Here is a 16,416-nt window from a genome sequence, read left to right as displayed (position 1 = left end):
GTGAAAGAAGCTAATCTGAAAAGGCTACATAGTGTGTGATTCCAACTATATGACATTCTGGAAAAAAAAAAGCAATGGAGACAGTAAAAAGAGCATTAGCTGTCAGGGGTTTAGAGTCTGGGGTAAGGAATAGGTGCAGCACAGAGGAGTTTTTAGGGCAGTGACACTTATTCTGTGGGGAAAGGCAAAATGAGAAAAATAATAAAATATAAACAGAAGAGAAAAGAAGTAAAGCCCAATCAGTGAGCATGCTGACTTTCCTTAAAAGAATTTGGCATTTGGAGTCAAACTTAAAGTCCAGGTGTGTGTTATTTATGAGAATCACACCAGTGATGAAATGCAATGAAAGTATAAAAATGAAGGAATAAAGTAGAATTGAAGCCCCAAAGTGTGAAAGAGAAAAAAAGGACATTGTGCACTGATAAAAGATGTCTTGTGGCTCAGATAGTAAAGAATCTGCCTGTAATGCAGGAGACCTGGGTTTGATCCCTGGATCGGGAAGATACCCTGAAGAAGGGAATGGCTACCCACTCCAGTATTCTTGCCTGGAGAATTCTATGGCCAGAGGAGCCTGGCCAGGTATAGTCCATGGGGTCGCAAAGAGTTGGACATCACTGAGATACTAACACTTTCACTTTCACTATATGTTTCAGTCATCTATTGTTGCTTTCTAAAGACTCCAAAACACAATGGCCTAGAACCCTAAGGCTCACTTGTCACAATTCTGGGATTCAGGAATCTGGGCAGGGCTCACTCGTTGCTTCTTCTGTTTCTTGTAGTGCTGCCTGGAGCCACTTCCTCAGCTTCATTGTCCTGCTGGCTGGATGGGCCGGGAGGCCCCCAAAGGTCTCACTGGTTTCTCTGATTACAGTGGTGAGGTTCAGATGCAGCCTTTGGATGAAACAGAAACTGGGAAATGTCTCTGGCTGTGGAGTGTAGAGGGGAAGAATGTATTTTGGTAGAGAGCTGACCGTCTTTGCCACAACAAAAGCATCTCCATCTTGTTTAATACTGGAATGGGTTGCCATGCCCTCTTCCAGGGGATCTTCCCAACCCAGGGATTGAACCCAGGTCTCCTGCATTGCAGGCAGATTCTTTAATGTTTGAGCCACTAGGGAAGCCCAAGAATGCTGAACTGGGTAGTATATCCCTTCTCCAGGGGATCTTCCTGACCCAGAGATTGAACCAGGGCCTCTTTCATTGCAGGCGGATTCTTTACCGCTGAGCTATCGGGGAAGCCCAGTTTATACCGTGGAGGGTAAGAATGGATTTTGGTAGAGAGCTGACCATCTTTGCTACAACCAAAGCATCTCCATCTTGTTTAAGTCGGTTTGTGTTAGGCCTGTGTGGTCTGGGTTAGGTAAGAAAACCTGTTAGAGGTAAGGTGTGAATTTGAACAATTTTTCTTCTTTTTTCACTTTGACATTGATTATTTTTCACATATTTGTACTTTGAAACATTTTAAATATTTTTATGTGACAATGACATGTACATAAATATTATATATGTAATGTATGTCATATATTTATATAGGGACTATTTTATTACATATATTTGTATATTTACTATAATATAAAGTTTTAAAGGACATGTGAAGGGCACTCTTTTTAAAATTTCTTTTAATTGGAGGCTAATTACTTTACAATATTGTAGTAGTTTTTGCCATACATTGACATGAATCAGCCATGGGTGTACATCTGCTCCCTATCCTGAAGCCCCCTCCCCTCCCCTCCCCATCCCATGCCTCAGGGTAATCCCAGTGCATTAGCCCTGAGCACCCTGTCTCATGCATCAAACCTGGACTGGCAATCTGTTTCACATATGATAATATACATGTTTCAATGCTATTCTCTCAAATCACCCAACCCTTGCCTTCTCCCACAGAGTCCAAAAGACTGTTCTATACATCTGTGTCTCTTTTGCTGTCTCACAGGGTCATCATTACCATCTTTTTAAATTCCATATATATGCGTTAATATACTGTATTGGTGTTTTTCTTTCTGACTTACTTCACTCTGTACAATAGGCTCCAGTTTCATCCACCTCATTAGAACTGATTCAAATGTATTCTTTTTAATGTCTGAATAATATTCCATTGTGTATATGTACCACAGCTTTCTTATCTATTCGTCTGCTGATGGACATCTAGGTTGCTTCCATGTCCTGGCTACTATAAACAGGGCTGCAATGAACATTGGGGGTACGCGTGCCTCTTTCAATTCTGATTTCCTTGGTGTGTATGCCCAGCAATGGGGTTGCTGGGTCATATGGCAGTTCTATTTCCAGTTTTTTAAGGAATCTCCACACTGTTCTTCATAGTGGCTGTACTAGTTTGCATTCCCACCAATAGTGTAAGAGGGTTCCCTTTTCTCCATACCCTCTACGGCATTTATTGCTTGTAGAATTTTGGATAGCAGCCATTCTGACCGGTGTGAGATGGTGCCTCATTGTGGTTTCAATTTGCATTTCTCTGATAAATGAGTGATGTTGAGCATCTTTTCATGTGTGTGTTAGCCATCTGTATGTCTTCTTTGTAGAAATGTCTGTTTAGTTCTTTGGCGCATTTTTTGATTGGGTCATTTATTTTTCTGGAATTGAGCTGCAGGAGTGGCTTTATATTTTTAAGTTTAATTCTTTGTCAGTTGCTTCGTTTGCTATTATTTTCTTTTTTCTTTTTCTTTTTTTTTTTGCTGAAAGCACTTTATCAACATTGTATTTGGTTGGATGAAAACCAAACATGTTTGTCATCATTTCTTTTTTTTAACCACTTATCATTTCTCTATTATTTTACTTGACAATATTGTGTTGGTTTTGCCATACATCAACATGAATCCACCACAGGTGTACACGTGTTCCCCTTCCTGAGCTCCCCTCTCACCTCCTTCCCCGTACCATCCCTCTGGGTCATCCCAGTGCACCAGCTCCGAGTGCTATTGTTTTTTCCCATTCTGAAGGCTGTCTTTTCACCTTGCTTATAGTTTCCTTCACTGTGCAAAAGCTTTTAAGTTTAATTAGGTTTCATTTGTTTATTTTTGGGTTTATTTCCATTACTCTGGGAGGTGGATCATAGAGGATCCTGCTGTGATTTATGTCGGAGAGTGTTTTGCCTATGTTTTCCTCTTAGAGTTTTATGGTTTCTGGTCTTACGTTTAGATCTTGAGTCCATTTTGAGTTTATTTTTGTGTATGGTTTTAGAAAGTGTTATAGTTTCATTCTTTTACAAGTGGTTGACCAGTTTTCCCAGCACCACTTGTTATAAAGAGATTGTCTTTTCTCCATTGTATATTCTTGCCACCTTTATCAAAGATAAGGCGTTCATAGGTGCGTGGATTTATCTCTGAGCTTTCTATTTTGTTCCATTGATCTATATTTCTGTTTTTGTGCCAGTAACATACTGTCCTGATGACTGTAGGTTTGTAGTAGAGCCTGAAGTCAGGCAGGTTGGTTCCTCCAGATCCATTCTTCTTTCTCAAGATTGCTTTGGCTATTCGAGGTTCTTTTTGTATTTCCATACAAATTGTGAAATTTTTTGTTCTAGTTCTCTGAAAAATACTGTTGGTAGCTTGATAAGGATTGCATTGAATCTATAGATTGCTTTGGGTAGTATACTCATTTTCAGTATATTTATTCTTCCAATCAATGAACATGGTATATTTCTTCATCTATTTGTGTCATCTTTGATTTCTTTCATCAATGTTTTATAGTTTTCTATATATAGATCTTTTGTTTCTTTAGGTAGATATATTCCTAAGTATTTTATTCTTTTCATTGCAGTGGTGAATGGAATTGTTTCCTTAATTTCTCTTTCTGTTTTCTCATTGTTAGTGTATAGGAATGCAAGGGATTTCTGTGTGTTAATTTTATATCCTGCAACTTTACTATATTCATTGATTAGCTCTAATAATTTTCTGGTAGAATCTTTAGGGTTTTCTATGTAGAGGATCATGTCATCTGCAAAAAGTGAGAGTTTTACTTCTTTTCCAAACTGGATTCCTTTTATTTATTTTTCTTCTCTGATTGCTGTGGCTTAAACTTTCAAAACTATGTCCAGTAGTAGTGGTGAGAGTGGGCACCCTTGTCTTGTTCCTTACTTTAGGGGAAATGCTTTCAATTTTCACCATTGAGGATAATGTTTGCTGAGGGTTTGTCATATATAGCTTTTATTATTATGTTGAGGTATGTTCCTGCTATTCCTGCTTTCTGGAGGTTTTTTTTTTTTTTTTTTAAATACCATAAATGGATTTTGAATTTTGTCAAAGTCTTTCTCTGCATCTATTGAGATAATCATATGGTTTTTATTCTTCAATTTGTTAATGTGGTGTATTACATTGATTGATTTGCAGGTATTAAAGAATCCTTGCATCCCTGGGATAAAGCCCACTTGGTCATGATGTATAATATTTTTAATATGTTGTTGGATTCTGTTTGCTAGGATTTTGTTAAGGATTACTGCATCTATGTTCATCAGTGATAGTGGCCTGTAGTTTTCTTTTTTTTGTAGCATCTTTGTCTGGTTTTGGTATTAGGGTGATGGTGGCCTCATAGAATAAGTTTGGCAGTTTACCTTCCTCTGCAATTTTCTGGAAGAGTTTGAGTAGGATAGGTGTTAGCTCTTCTCTAAATTTTTGGTAGAATTCAGCTATGAAGCCGTCTGGTCCTGGGCTTTTGTTTGCTGGAAGATTTCTGATTACAGTTTTGATTTCCATGCTTGTGATGGGTCTGTTAAGATTTTCTATTTCTTCCTGGTTTAGTTTTGCAAAGTGAAAGTGAAAAGTGAAATCGCTTAGTCGTGCCCGACTCTTTGTGACCACATGGACTGTACCCTATCAGGCTCCTGTGACCATGAGATTTTCCAGGCAAGAATGCTGGAGGGGTTGCCATTTCCTTCTCCAGGGGATCTTCCCGACCCAGGGATCGAAGCTGGGTATCCTGCATTGCAGGAAGATGGTTTACCATCTGAGCCACCAAGGAAGCTTGGAAAGTTTTACTTTTCTAAGAATTTGTTCATTTCTTCTAAGTTGTACATTTTATTGGCATATAGTTGCTGATAGTAGTCTCTTATGATCCTTTATATTTCTGTATTGTCTGTTGTGATTTCTCCATTTTCATTTCTAATTTTGTTGATTTGAATCTTCTCCCTTTGTTTCTTGAGGAGCCTGGCTAATGGTTTGTCTATTTCATTTATCTTCTCAAAGAACCAGCGTTTAGCTTTGTTGATTTTTGCTATAGTCTCTTTTGCATTTATTTCTGCCCTAATTTTAATGACTTCTTTCCTTCTACTAATCCTAGGGTCCTTAATTTCTTCCTTTTCTAGTTGCTTTAGATGTAGAGTTAGGTTATTTATTTGACTTTTTTCCTGTTTTTTTTTTTTTTTTTTTTTTGGTAAGCTTGTACTGCTATGAACCGTCCCCTTAGCTCTGCTTTTACTGAGTCCCATAGGTTTGGGGTTGTTGTGTTTTCATTTTCGTTCATTTCTATGCATATTTTGATTTCTTCTGTGATTTGTTGGTTATTGAGAAGTGTATTGTTTAGCCTTCATATGTTGGAATTTTTATTTTTATTTTTCCTGTAGTTGACATCTAATTTTACTGCATTGTGATCAGAAAATATGTTTGGAATGATTTTGATTTTTTTTTTTTTTAATTTACCAAGGCTAGATTTATGGCACAGGATGTGATCTATCCTGGAGAAGGTTACGTGTGCACTTGAGAAAAAGGTGAAATTCATTGTTTTGGGGTGAAATGTCCTGTAGATATCAATTAGGTCTAACTGATCCATTGTATCATTTAAAGTTTGTGTTTCCTTGCTAATTTTCTGTTTAGTTGATCTATCTATAGGTGTGAGTGGGGTATTAAAGTCTCCCAGTATTATTGTGTTACTGTTAATTTCCCCTTTAATACTTGTTAGCATTCCCCTTACATGTTGCAGTTCTCCTATGTTGGGAGAGAATATATATATATATATATATATATATATATATATATATATTTATAATTGTGCATATATATTTATAATTGTTATATCTTCTTCCTAGATTGACCCTTTGACCATTATGCAGTGTTCTTCTTTGTCTCTTTTCATAGCCTTTATTTCAAAGTCTATTTTATCTGATATGAGTATTGCTCCTCCTGCTTTCTTTTGGTCTCCATTTGTGTGAAATATCTTTTTCCAGCCCTTCACTTTCAGTCTGTATGTGTCCCTTGTTTTGAGGTGAGTCTCTTGTAGACAGTGTATATAGGGGTCTTGTTTTTGTATCCATTTAGCCAGATTTTGTTTTTATTTGGGGCATTCAACCCATTTAATTTAAGGTAATTATTGATAAGTATGATCCCGTTGCCATTTACTTTGTTGTTTTGGGTTCTAGTTTATACACCTTTTCTGTGTTTCCTGTCTAGAGAAGATCCTTTAGCATTTGTTGAAGAGCTGGTTTGGTGGTGCTGAATTCTCTCAGCTTTTGCTTGTCTGTAAAGCTTTTGATTTCTCCTTCATATTTGAATGAGATTCTTGCTGGGTACAGTAATCTGGGCTGTAGGTTTTCCTCTTTCATCACTTTAAGTATGTTCTGCCATTCCCTCCTGGCCTGAAGAGTTTCTATTGAAAGATCAGCTGTTATCCTTATGAGAATCCCCTTGTGTATTATTTGTTGTTTTTCCCTTGCTGCTTTTAATATGTGTGTGTGTGTGTGTGTGTGTGTGTGTGTGTGTGTGTTTGATCTTTGTTACTTTGATTAATATGTGTCTTGGGGTGTTTCATCTTGGGTTTATCCCGTTTGGGACTCTCTGAGTTTCTTGGACTTGGGTGGCTATTTCCTTCCCCATTTTAGGGAAGTTTTCAACTATTATCTCCTCAAGTATTTTCTCATGGCCTTTCTTTTGTCTTCTTCTTCTGGGACTCCTATGATTCGAATGTTGGGGCATTTGACATTGTCCCAGAGGTCTCTGAGATTGTTCTCATTTCTTTTAATTCTTTTTTTCTTTTTTCCTCTCTGCTTCATTTATTTCCACCATTCTGTCTTCCACCTCACTTATCCTAAGTTTTGCTTCAGTTATTCTACTGTTGGTTCCCTCCAGAGTATTTTTGATCTCATTTATTGTATTATTCATGATTGATTGACTCTTTTTTATTTCTTCTAGGTCCTTGTTAAACATTTACTGCATCTTCTCAACCCTGGTCTCCAGGGTATTTATCTGTAACTCCATTTCGTTTTCAAGATTTTGGATCATTTTTACTGTCATTATTCTGAATTCTTTTCAGGTAGACTCCCTATCTCCTCCTCTTTTGTTTGGTTTGGTGGGCGTTTATTGTGTTCCTTTACCTGCTGAGTATTTGTCTGCCTTTTCATCTTGTTATATTGCTGTGTATGGGGTGACCTTTCTGTATTCTGGCAGTTGGTGGTTCCTCTTTATTGTGGAGGTTCCTCCCTGTGGATGGGGTTAGACGGGTGGCTTGTCAAAGTTTCCTGGTTAGAGAAGCTTGCGTTGGTGTTCTGGTGGGTGGAGCTGGATTTCTTCTCTCTGGAGTGCAATGAAATGTCCAGTAGTGAGTTTTGAGATGCCTATGGGTTTGGTGTGACTTTGGGCAGCTTGTATATTAAAGCTCAGGGCTGTGTTCCTGTGTTGCTGGAGAATTTGTGTGGTATGTCTTGCTCTGGAACTTGTTGGCTCTTGGGTGGAGCTTCGTTTCAGTTTAGGTATGGAGACTTTCGGATGAGCTCTTATTGATTAATGTTCCCTGGTGTCAGGAGTTCTCTGGTGTTCTCAAGTTTGGGATTTAGGCCTCCGACCTCTGGTTTTCAGTCTTATTCTTACAGTAGCCTCAAGACTTCTCCATCCATACAGAACCAATGATAAAACATCTAGGTTAATGGTGAAAAGATTCTCCACAGTGAAGGAGACCCAGAAAGGTTTGCTGAGTTACATGGAGAAGATAAGAGGGAGGAGGGAGATAGGGATGACCAGGAGGAGAAGGGGGGGGGGTGGTCAAAAGGAGAGAGACAGATCTAGCCAATAATCAGTTCCCAAAGTGTTCTCCATAGCCTGGAATAGCCGAAGAGATTCACAGAGTTGGGTAGAGAAGAGAAGGGGGAGGGGGGAGATAGAGGTGACCTAGAGGAGAAAAAGGAGAGTCAAAAGGGGGAGAGGGCAATCAAGCCAGTAATCACACTCCTAGGTAAAAATGGGTACTGAAGATTGGATTTTTAAAGGTAGAAAATTGATATCAAATACCAAAAAGCAAAGATTAAAAAGTTAGAGTAGAGGTTAGACTCTCAAAAATACAATATTAAAAAAATCACAAAATTATAAAAATATATATGAAATTTGCTTTAAAAATAGGTTTTTTCTTGCAAGGTAACAGTAGGTTATAAAAATGAAAATTAAAGGAGTAATAAAGGACTTAAAAAAAAAAAATTAAAAATTAAAAAATTTATAATAGTAAAAATATATCTAGGAATTTCTCTGGAGCTGTTGTGGGCAGCGTTCGGTCAGTTCAGTTTCAGATAGTTCCTTGTTGCAGCTTATACTTCTCAAGGTCTATAGGCCCCTTCCAATGTAGTTGGTGCTAACTACAGGGTTTTAATCTGTTGTACCTGTCACTTCCAAAGTGGTTCCCTTTTGTTTATTTTGGCTTCTTCTGTTTGCAAGTCTCTTCAGTGTCTAATTTCTGCCCTGACACAAGGGGGTGAAGGTGGTCACTTATTTGGGCTCATTTGTTCAGTCGTGCTGTGGGGAGGGAGGAACACTGCAAACAAATGTCCCTGGCGTGTGTGGGGAGTGCTCGCAGTGTGCTCGCAGTGTTGGGGCCACACTGGGTTTGCCCCCGCTCACGGTGTGTGTGCTTTCCCAGTCAACACTGCTCAGGCTCCAGGTTGCTCTGCAGGGGAACTGTCTAAAGTGGGCTCTGGGTTGCGTGCACTTCCCAGGTCTAAGCCACTCAGGTTCAGGTTCTCGGTACTCCACAAAGGCACAGACTTGGTTGGGGCTGCGTTTTGTGCCTTTCCCAGGTCCGAGCAACTCAGGTGACCAGGTACTTGGCGAGCGCACTCTCCCCAGGTGGGGTAGTGTGTCTTATCACCTCCCCGGTCACAGCCGCTCGGTTTCCGGGTGCGCAGCAGGAGCGCTGTCTCAGGTGTGCCATATGTCTCCTCTGGGGAGCTAACCTCTGACTGCGACCCTCCCGGTGGATGTCAACCATCCAGGATCGTAGGAAGACTTGGTTAGCAACTGGGAGCCTGCTCACAGTTTGGTAGAGGATGCCGTTTCTGGGGCCGAGATTGCCCCTTTCTGGCTCTGGCTGTAGGCTGCCTGCCTCTCTGCCTCCAGCGGGGGAAGGGCTGGTCCGCAGCTGGCTAGCTCTCCTCTGGTATTTGCTCAGTCCTTTGTTCTGTGAGCAGGCCCGGCAGTGCCTTAGTTTATAGCTTTTCATGAGAAAGTTCTCTCTCTTCTTTTCTCTCTCTCTGGCTATCCCACAGTTGAGGTTGCCCTGTATACCATCAACTGTAAGTCACAATATAAACTTACTCTGGAACCCTAGGCCCTCAAGGTTTGGGGAGCCTTCTCAAGTTGCATTCATTACTTTGTAGATAAGTGCATTTTGCTATATGAGCCCCCATATTTCATAAGATTTTCAAAGGATTCATGGACTTCCAAAACATATTTTAAAAAGCAATTGGAAGTGAAAATTATTATGAGAAATTTAACAAGTACAGAAAGAGGACAGCAGATCTGGCTAGTGTTGCTGGATGTTGCTGAATTTTTCAAAGCCCTGCCAATGATCAAAATAATGATTATTTGCTCAATAAAACCATATTTTCCTGTTCTCTTCTAAATGATAGTTCCACTGTATGTGAAGTTCAAGGGTAAGAGGGAAACAACATGGGTATATTCAAAATTGGTCCTAGTTCAAGTTTAGCATCTGGTAGGAAGAGCATTTTGTTCCTTTCATAATTTATCCCTTGTAGTTTTCCACTCATGGCTGCCTAGACTCTTAGAACATTAGAGCTGGCTGGATGTGTCCAGATCAGGTCACTTACCTCTTTAATTGTCCTCAGGGCATTCAGGCCCGGTCCTTTCCCTAAGCAGTGCAGCCCACGCCTCCTTGTTCAGCCCCCGCTTGCTGGTGGCAGATGCAAGTGTCTGGGTTACTTCTCCATTGGGAGTTGCCATTAGGCACATAATCTGTGGGGCTTTTTTTTTAAATTTTTCCTCCCAGTTATGTTGCCCTCTGAGATTCCAAAATTCCCTACAGACCCACTGGTGAGAGGATTTCCTGGTATTTGGAAACTTCTCCTCTTTAAAGACTCCCTCCCCGGATGGGTCTTCGTCCCTAACTCTTTTGTCTCTTTATCTTTTATCTTTTGTCCTATCTCCTTTTGAAGACAATGGGCTGCCTTTCTGGGTGCCTGATGTCCTCTGCCTGGTGGCCTTCTGGGTTCAGAAGTTGTTTTGTGGAATTTTCTCAAATGATCTTTGGATGAATTTGTGGGGGAGAAAGTGGTCTCCCCGTCCTATTCCTCTGCCATCTTAGGACCTCCCCCTCGAGGGTCACTCTTTTTTGCAGCACAGACTTCTCATTGCAGTGGCTTATCTTGTTGCCAAGCATGGACTTTAAAGAGGGAGGGCTTCAGGTGTTGTGGTGCACAGGCTTAGTTACTCTGAGGCATGAGGGATCTTCTTGGATCAAGGATTGAACTCATATCCCCTGCACTGGCAGGGGGATTCTCAACCACTGGGCCACCAGGGAAGTCATGAGACATCTCTTCTTAATCCAGCCCTCCCACTCCCCATTAGAGATAACCCCTTTTATGACTTTTGGTTATTTATTTATTTTGGCTTTTCTTTGGTTTATCAGCTATAAATGTAATCATAAATAATATGGTATAGTTTTTCTCCCATTTTTTAACTTTATATAAGTGAAATCATAATTATTTGTTTGTATCTTGCTTCTTTTACCAGTTTTATATATGAGACTCACCTGTGTTGACGTGGGTAGGTATGTGTGTGTGTGCGTGTGTGCTAAGTCGATTCAGTTGTGTCTGACTCTTTGTGACCCTTTGGACTCTAGCCCACAAGGCTCCTCTGTCCACGAGATTCTTCAGACAAGAACACTCGAGTGGGTTGCCATGCCCACCTCCAGGGGATCTTCCTGACTCAGGGATCCAACTCGAGTCTCATGTCTCCTGCACTGACAGAGGAGTTCTTTACCACTAGCGCCACCATGGTAGGGAGTGTTCTCTGGCAGTAGTTCTCAAATTTGATTGTGCATCAGAAAAATCTGTAGAATTTGTTGAAACACATATTTCTGGGCCCAAACCCTAGAGTTTTGGATTTATTTGATCTGGGGTAGGGTCTGATGGCGGAGAAGGCGATGGCACCCCACTCCAGTACTCTTGCCTGGAAAATCATGGACGGAGGAGCTTGGTAGGCTGCAGTCCATGGGGTCGCAAAGAGTTGGACACGACTGAGCGACTTCACTTTCACTTTTCACTTCATGCATTGGAGAAGGAAATGGCAACCCACTCCAGTGTTCTTGTGGAGAATCCCAGGGACGGCGAAGCCTGGTGGGCTGCCGTCTATGGGGTCACACAGAGTCGGACACGACTGAAGCGAGTTAGCAGCAGCAGCAGCAGCAGCAGCAGGGTCTGGTGGTTTGTATTTCTCACAGCTTCCCAGGCAATGCTGGTACTGCTGGTCTTGGGGTCACACTTTGAGACCAACTGAACACTTTCCTCATCTGGCTGTCAAGGGATCTTTGGGTTATTCACAATTTACAGCTGTCACAAACAATACCACAACTTGCTCAAAAGCAAGTGCCATGATCTGTTAGTCCCATCTGTTCCTGAAAAACAGGTCTTGGGCACATCTTGGAAATTTTCACTAGGCTCTCCCAGAACATTTTGGTGCTTGGAAATCTCTCCACACCCACAGCGACACAAACTATACCATGTAGGGTTGCAGTCCGTTGAATTGTATCTCCCCAGAGATTTGATGAAGCTCTAATGCTCTGTGTATGTGAACAGCACCTTATCTGGGAATAGAATCTTTGCAGATGTAATCGAGTTCAAATGAGGCCCTGATGGCACAGGGCGGGGCCCTAATCCGATATGACTGCTTTTATGTCCTTAAAAGAAGGGGGTGGGGCTCACAAAGGGAAGATGGCTATGTGAAAACAGGGGAAGAATGGGAAGTGACGGAAGAATTGCTGGGAGTCACCAGAAGCTGGAATTGGTGAGAAACAACCTTTCCCATGAGCCTCAGAGAATCTGGCCCTGTGGACACCATAATTTCAGACTCCTGGCCTCCAGAACTGTGATAGAATAAATCACCTTTTTTCTTTTTCTTTTCTTTTTTTTTTAAAAACCACCTAGTTTGTAGTACTCTGTCACTGCAGATAGTGATGCAGCCATGAAAACAAAAGACGCTTACTCCTTGGAAGGAAAGTTAGGACCAACACAGATAGCACATTCAAAAGCAGAGACATTACTTTGCCAACAAAGGTCCGTCTAGTCAAGGCTATGGTTTTTCCTGTGGTCATGTATGGATGTGAGAGTTGGACTGTGAAGAAAGCTGAGCGCCGAAGAATTGATGCTTTTGAACTGTGGTGTTGGAGAAGACTCTTGAGAGTCCCTTGGACTGCAAGGAGATCCAACCAGTCCATTCTGAAGGAGATCAGCCCTGGGATTTCTTTAGAAGGAATGATGCTAAAGCTGAAGCTCCAGTACTTTGGCTACGTCATGCGAAGAGTTGACTCATTGGAAAAGACTCTGATGCTGGGAGGGATTGGGGGCAGGAGGAGAAGGGGACGACAGAGGATGAGATGGCTGGATGGCATCACTGACTTGATGGAGGTGAGTCTGACTGAACTCTGGGAGTTGGTGATGGACAGGGAGGCCTGGTGTGCTGTGATTCATGGGGTTGCAAAGAGTCGGACATGACTGAGTGACTGAACTGAACTGAACTGAAGAAAACTAATGTGAGGGTGTTCTTGTCATGGAGCCAGGCCCTGTGGTCCCCCTCCCCACATGTCCTCTGTTTGCCTTTTGTATGTGGAAACAGTTAGCCAAAGTTTAATCACAGAAGTGAGAAAAAGCAGAAACAAATGAAGATAGTCCAATAAGACTAAATAATTATAGTTTTGTCATTAAGCAAAGCCAGGGACCTTTAGTTCCTTCTTAAGGACTTATATTCCAAGCCATATACTGTGAGCTTTCTCGTAGATATTAAAACCCCCATCGGGTGGAAGAAGGTAACTACCTGACCAGACTGTAGCTATGGCATAGGCGGCCACAGTTCCAAGAACTGGCCTCAAAGAAATGGAAACAAACCACTGCAAGAACTGAAGATTAACTGTGCTTAAAACAATCAAGCTGATGCTAATGAATGAATTTCAAGATGATGATCAGAGCTGACTGTGCTGTTTCTTCATGTAGCCCCTTCCCTCTGTCTATAAAAGCTTTTGCCCACTGATTGTCAGTGGCAGGGAGTCAGCCTTTGGACAGGCATCTGTCCTCCCCCTACCCCTCTGGTTGTGGGGCTCCAAAATAAAGCAAATTTTACTTTCCACCATCCTTGCTTCTTTACTGGCTTTTGAGCGTCGAGCAGGTGGACCTTTGCTTTTGGTTACACTCGGATTCACTTTTTCCTTCAACGATGTGTCAAGCACGTTTTTCTAAGCCAATTAGTGGGTCCCTCCCTGCAGGGTCCATCAGAGCCTGATGCTCAGAATACCCTCCCAGCTCTTCCCCTGGAGATTTGTCATGGGTATGAATAAGTTCAAGGCCCCTGTGTCCCTCTGGTGTCTGCCCTTCCTTGGTGATGCTTGGAGGGATTTGTTAACTAAATCCTCTAAAATTTATATAAGTAGAAACTGAGAATTGACTTTAGGTTAATAAGTAAATTTTACGATTTAACAGTTATTCTAAATTGATTATGAATTTACAGTGCTCCACACTTGCTCAGCTGTAGTTCTGAAACCTAAAAAGCTCTGAAAATGAAACATTGCTTTTTAACCTCTTTGCTGGTAAACATGGCCTGACGGATGTGAGGGCATTTGTAGCACTTATTCGTGCTACTTCCTGTGCATATCATATCCTCACTGTGTAAATGTTCATGTGACGTTGCCAGGGTCAACATAACAAAGTAACAGGGACTGGGTGGGCCAGTGAATATAATTTTGTTATCTCACAGTTTTGGAGGCTGGAAGTCCAAGACCAGACAGAGTTGGTTTCCTTCCGAGGCCTCTCTCCTGGATGTGTAGACGACCATCTTCTCACTGTGTCCTCACACGGTCATCCCTCTGTGCATCTGTGTCCCAGCCTCCTCTTCTCACAAGGACACCAGTCAGCCTGGATTGGGACCCACCCTAATATCTCACTGAAAGAGCTGACTCATTGGACAAAACCCTGATGCTGGGAAAGATTGAAGGCAAAAGGAGAAAGGGTGGCAGAGGATGAGATGATTGGACGGCATCACTGATTCAATGGACATGAACTTGGGCAAACTCCGGGAGATCGTGAAGGACAAGGAGACCTGGAGTGCTGCAGTCCATGGGGTCGCAAAGAGTTGGACATAATTTAGCAACTGAACAACAAAACAACAAGATAACTTCTTTTATGTTAATTGCCTCTTTAAAGACCATATCTCCAAGTATAACCACATTCTGAGGTGCTAGGGGTTAGGACTTCAGCATACAAATTTTGGGGAGACACATTTTGTAGCCTGTGATCATGGGTGCTGTCCTAAATCCACTGCTGGGTGCTCTGTGATACAGGACAGGTACTGTTTATCTCTTTCTAAGATCCGAAGAAGCTCTAGGATCTGGGACACCTGGCTGGTCCCAGACTCTGTGTGAGGACCTCTGTTGCACACAGATCCTGACAGCCTGTGGGCTGTGATCTGGTGTCATCCCTAGGTGCTCCTCCAAGGGCCCAGGTGAGGTGTCCTGTTAGAAGTGACCTGGTTAGATATCTCCTGAGAGCCCCCTACAATCCTGACATCCCCTGCACCCAGGAGTCTGGCTCCACCAACAGCCCAGATGGGAGTTTTGCGGGTTTTTTTGGAATGACCCCCAAAGGCTCTGCTTGGCCACCCCACCTCTTGCCATTCCAGGTCAAGGCAGCAAAAGATCAGAGGGCCCCTTGACCTCAGCCAGCTCCATGAGTGCTCATGGACATCACCCTTCCAAACACTTCACAATGCTGGAACTGGTTTAGCATCCATCCCAGCTGCCTGCCTCACCTCCCAGAGGATAGTGCCCAGTGGTCTGTCTTCTCAACCATCCTCCAACTTTTTCAAGACTCCTCTGGAAGAGGAGACTGGACGTACCTTCCTGCATGTAGCTGCTGTGTTTGCCTTGTTCTGTTTAGGGAAAGACATCCAGCCTGAGAGAGCATTGGAGCCACCACAAGAAGCCCTCTGCTGGGTGCCTGCATCACCCCGAATGGACTCCTCAATATGTCTGCCCCAGCTCAATGATAGATTTCCTGTCTGCATTTCTTTTTTGCAGGGAGTGCAGATGAAATTTTCCAGTGCAGGATGCGGGGGACCCTACAGGAAGAGGGGGCCTCAAGCTGTGTCTGTGAGGTGTTTATACAGTTCCAGCCAGGAATAACCTTTCCACAGCTTTCCCAACATAGAAACCATGGGCCATGAAGTCCTCTTGTCCCCACCATGCTGGCTCCTGGCACCTCAGGTCACTAGTCACACAGCAGGGTCACTGTTAACACTGGTGGACTTGCTGAGATCTGGCAAGGCTGCAGACATTTTGGTATCACTGGGGATTATTTCTTTCTGTCTTTGGGAGAACTTCCTGCCTTTGATTCTTGCAGGTGAAGCAGGAGTGTGAGTGTGTGTGAAGCTACTGTCTGTGATAGGAGAGGAGAGAGAGGGCTGGCTCCAGTGGGCAGGGGAAGACACAGGTCCTTAATGCAATTTTATTTAAGAAGTCAGAACACCCCCCATCCGTCCATTTCCTGCTGTTAGCCCTCCAGATTGGCAGCTTTCCCCTCATCCCTGTAGGCTGCTTTCCTGTGTCCTGGGACCAAGAATCTCCCAAGGGCTCACTGCTCTTGAAAGTGAATGAAGAACGTCCGGATCTCCTTCGGGTAGATGGTGACCTTGGGGCCTCTTGGCGGTGGTGAGGGCCGACTGGAGTTTCCTGGGAGCACAAAGAGTCAGTTCAGCATGGCCCCTGGACCACCTGCTTCTCCGGGGCCCCTCCTCTCAGCATCCCCCTTGCAACAGGGCTCCTGCTGTGTCTGTGGCTCCCACTGTGGTTACAGCCCTCAGCTGACCCCTCTCAACAGGACTTCACTGCCAGGGGCACTCTCTCATTTCTGGCCTCCTCTGAGGGACAGCACAGTGAAGGCATGTACAGGGGTCCTGGCCCCACTTGGCCTCATATCTCCATGGGTTGTGGCCC

General features: G+C 42.8%; 1 protein-coding gene across 1 annotated transcript in view; it reads right to left on the bottom strand.

Annotated features, from left to right (window-relative positions):
* Positions 1 to 16,054: 16,054 nt before the first annotated feature.
* LOC102268389 (epididymis-specific alpha-mannosidase-like) overlaps positions 16,055 to 16,416 on the bottom strand; it is a 42,062-nt gene continuing 41,700 nt past the window's right edge. The window contains exon 19 of the mRNA XM_070371905.1: positions 16,055 to 16,152. Within this exon, the coding sequence (XP_070228006.1) occupies positions 16,055 to 16,152 (98 nt within the window). The remainder of the gene's footprint in view (positions 16,153 to 16,416) is intronic.

Source organism: Bos mutus, chromosome 6, assembly GCF_027580195.1.
Source record: "Bos mutus isolate GX-2022 chromosome 6, NWIPB_WYAK_1.1, whole genome shotgun sequence".
Lineage (NCBI taxonomy): Eukaryota > Metazoa > Chordata > Mammalia > Artiodactyla > Bovidae > Bos > Bos mutus.
This window is presented reverse-complemented; position numbering and strand designations above follow the sequence as displayed.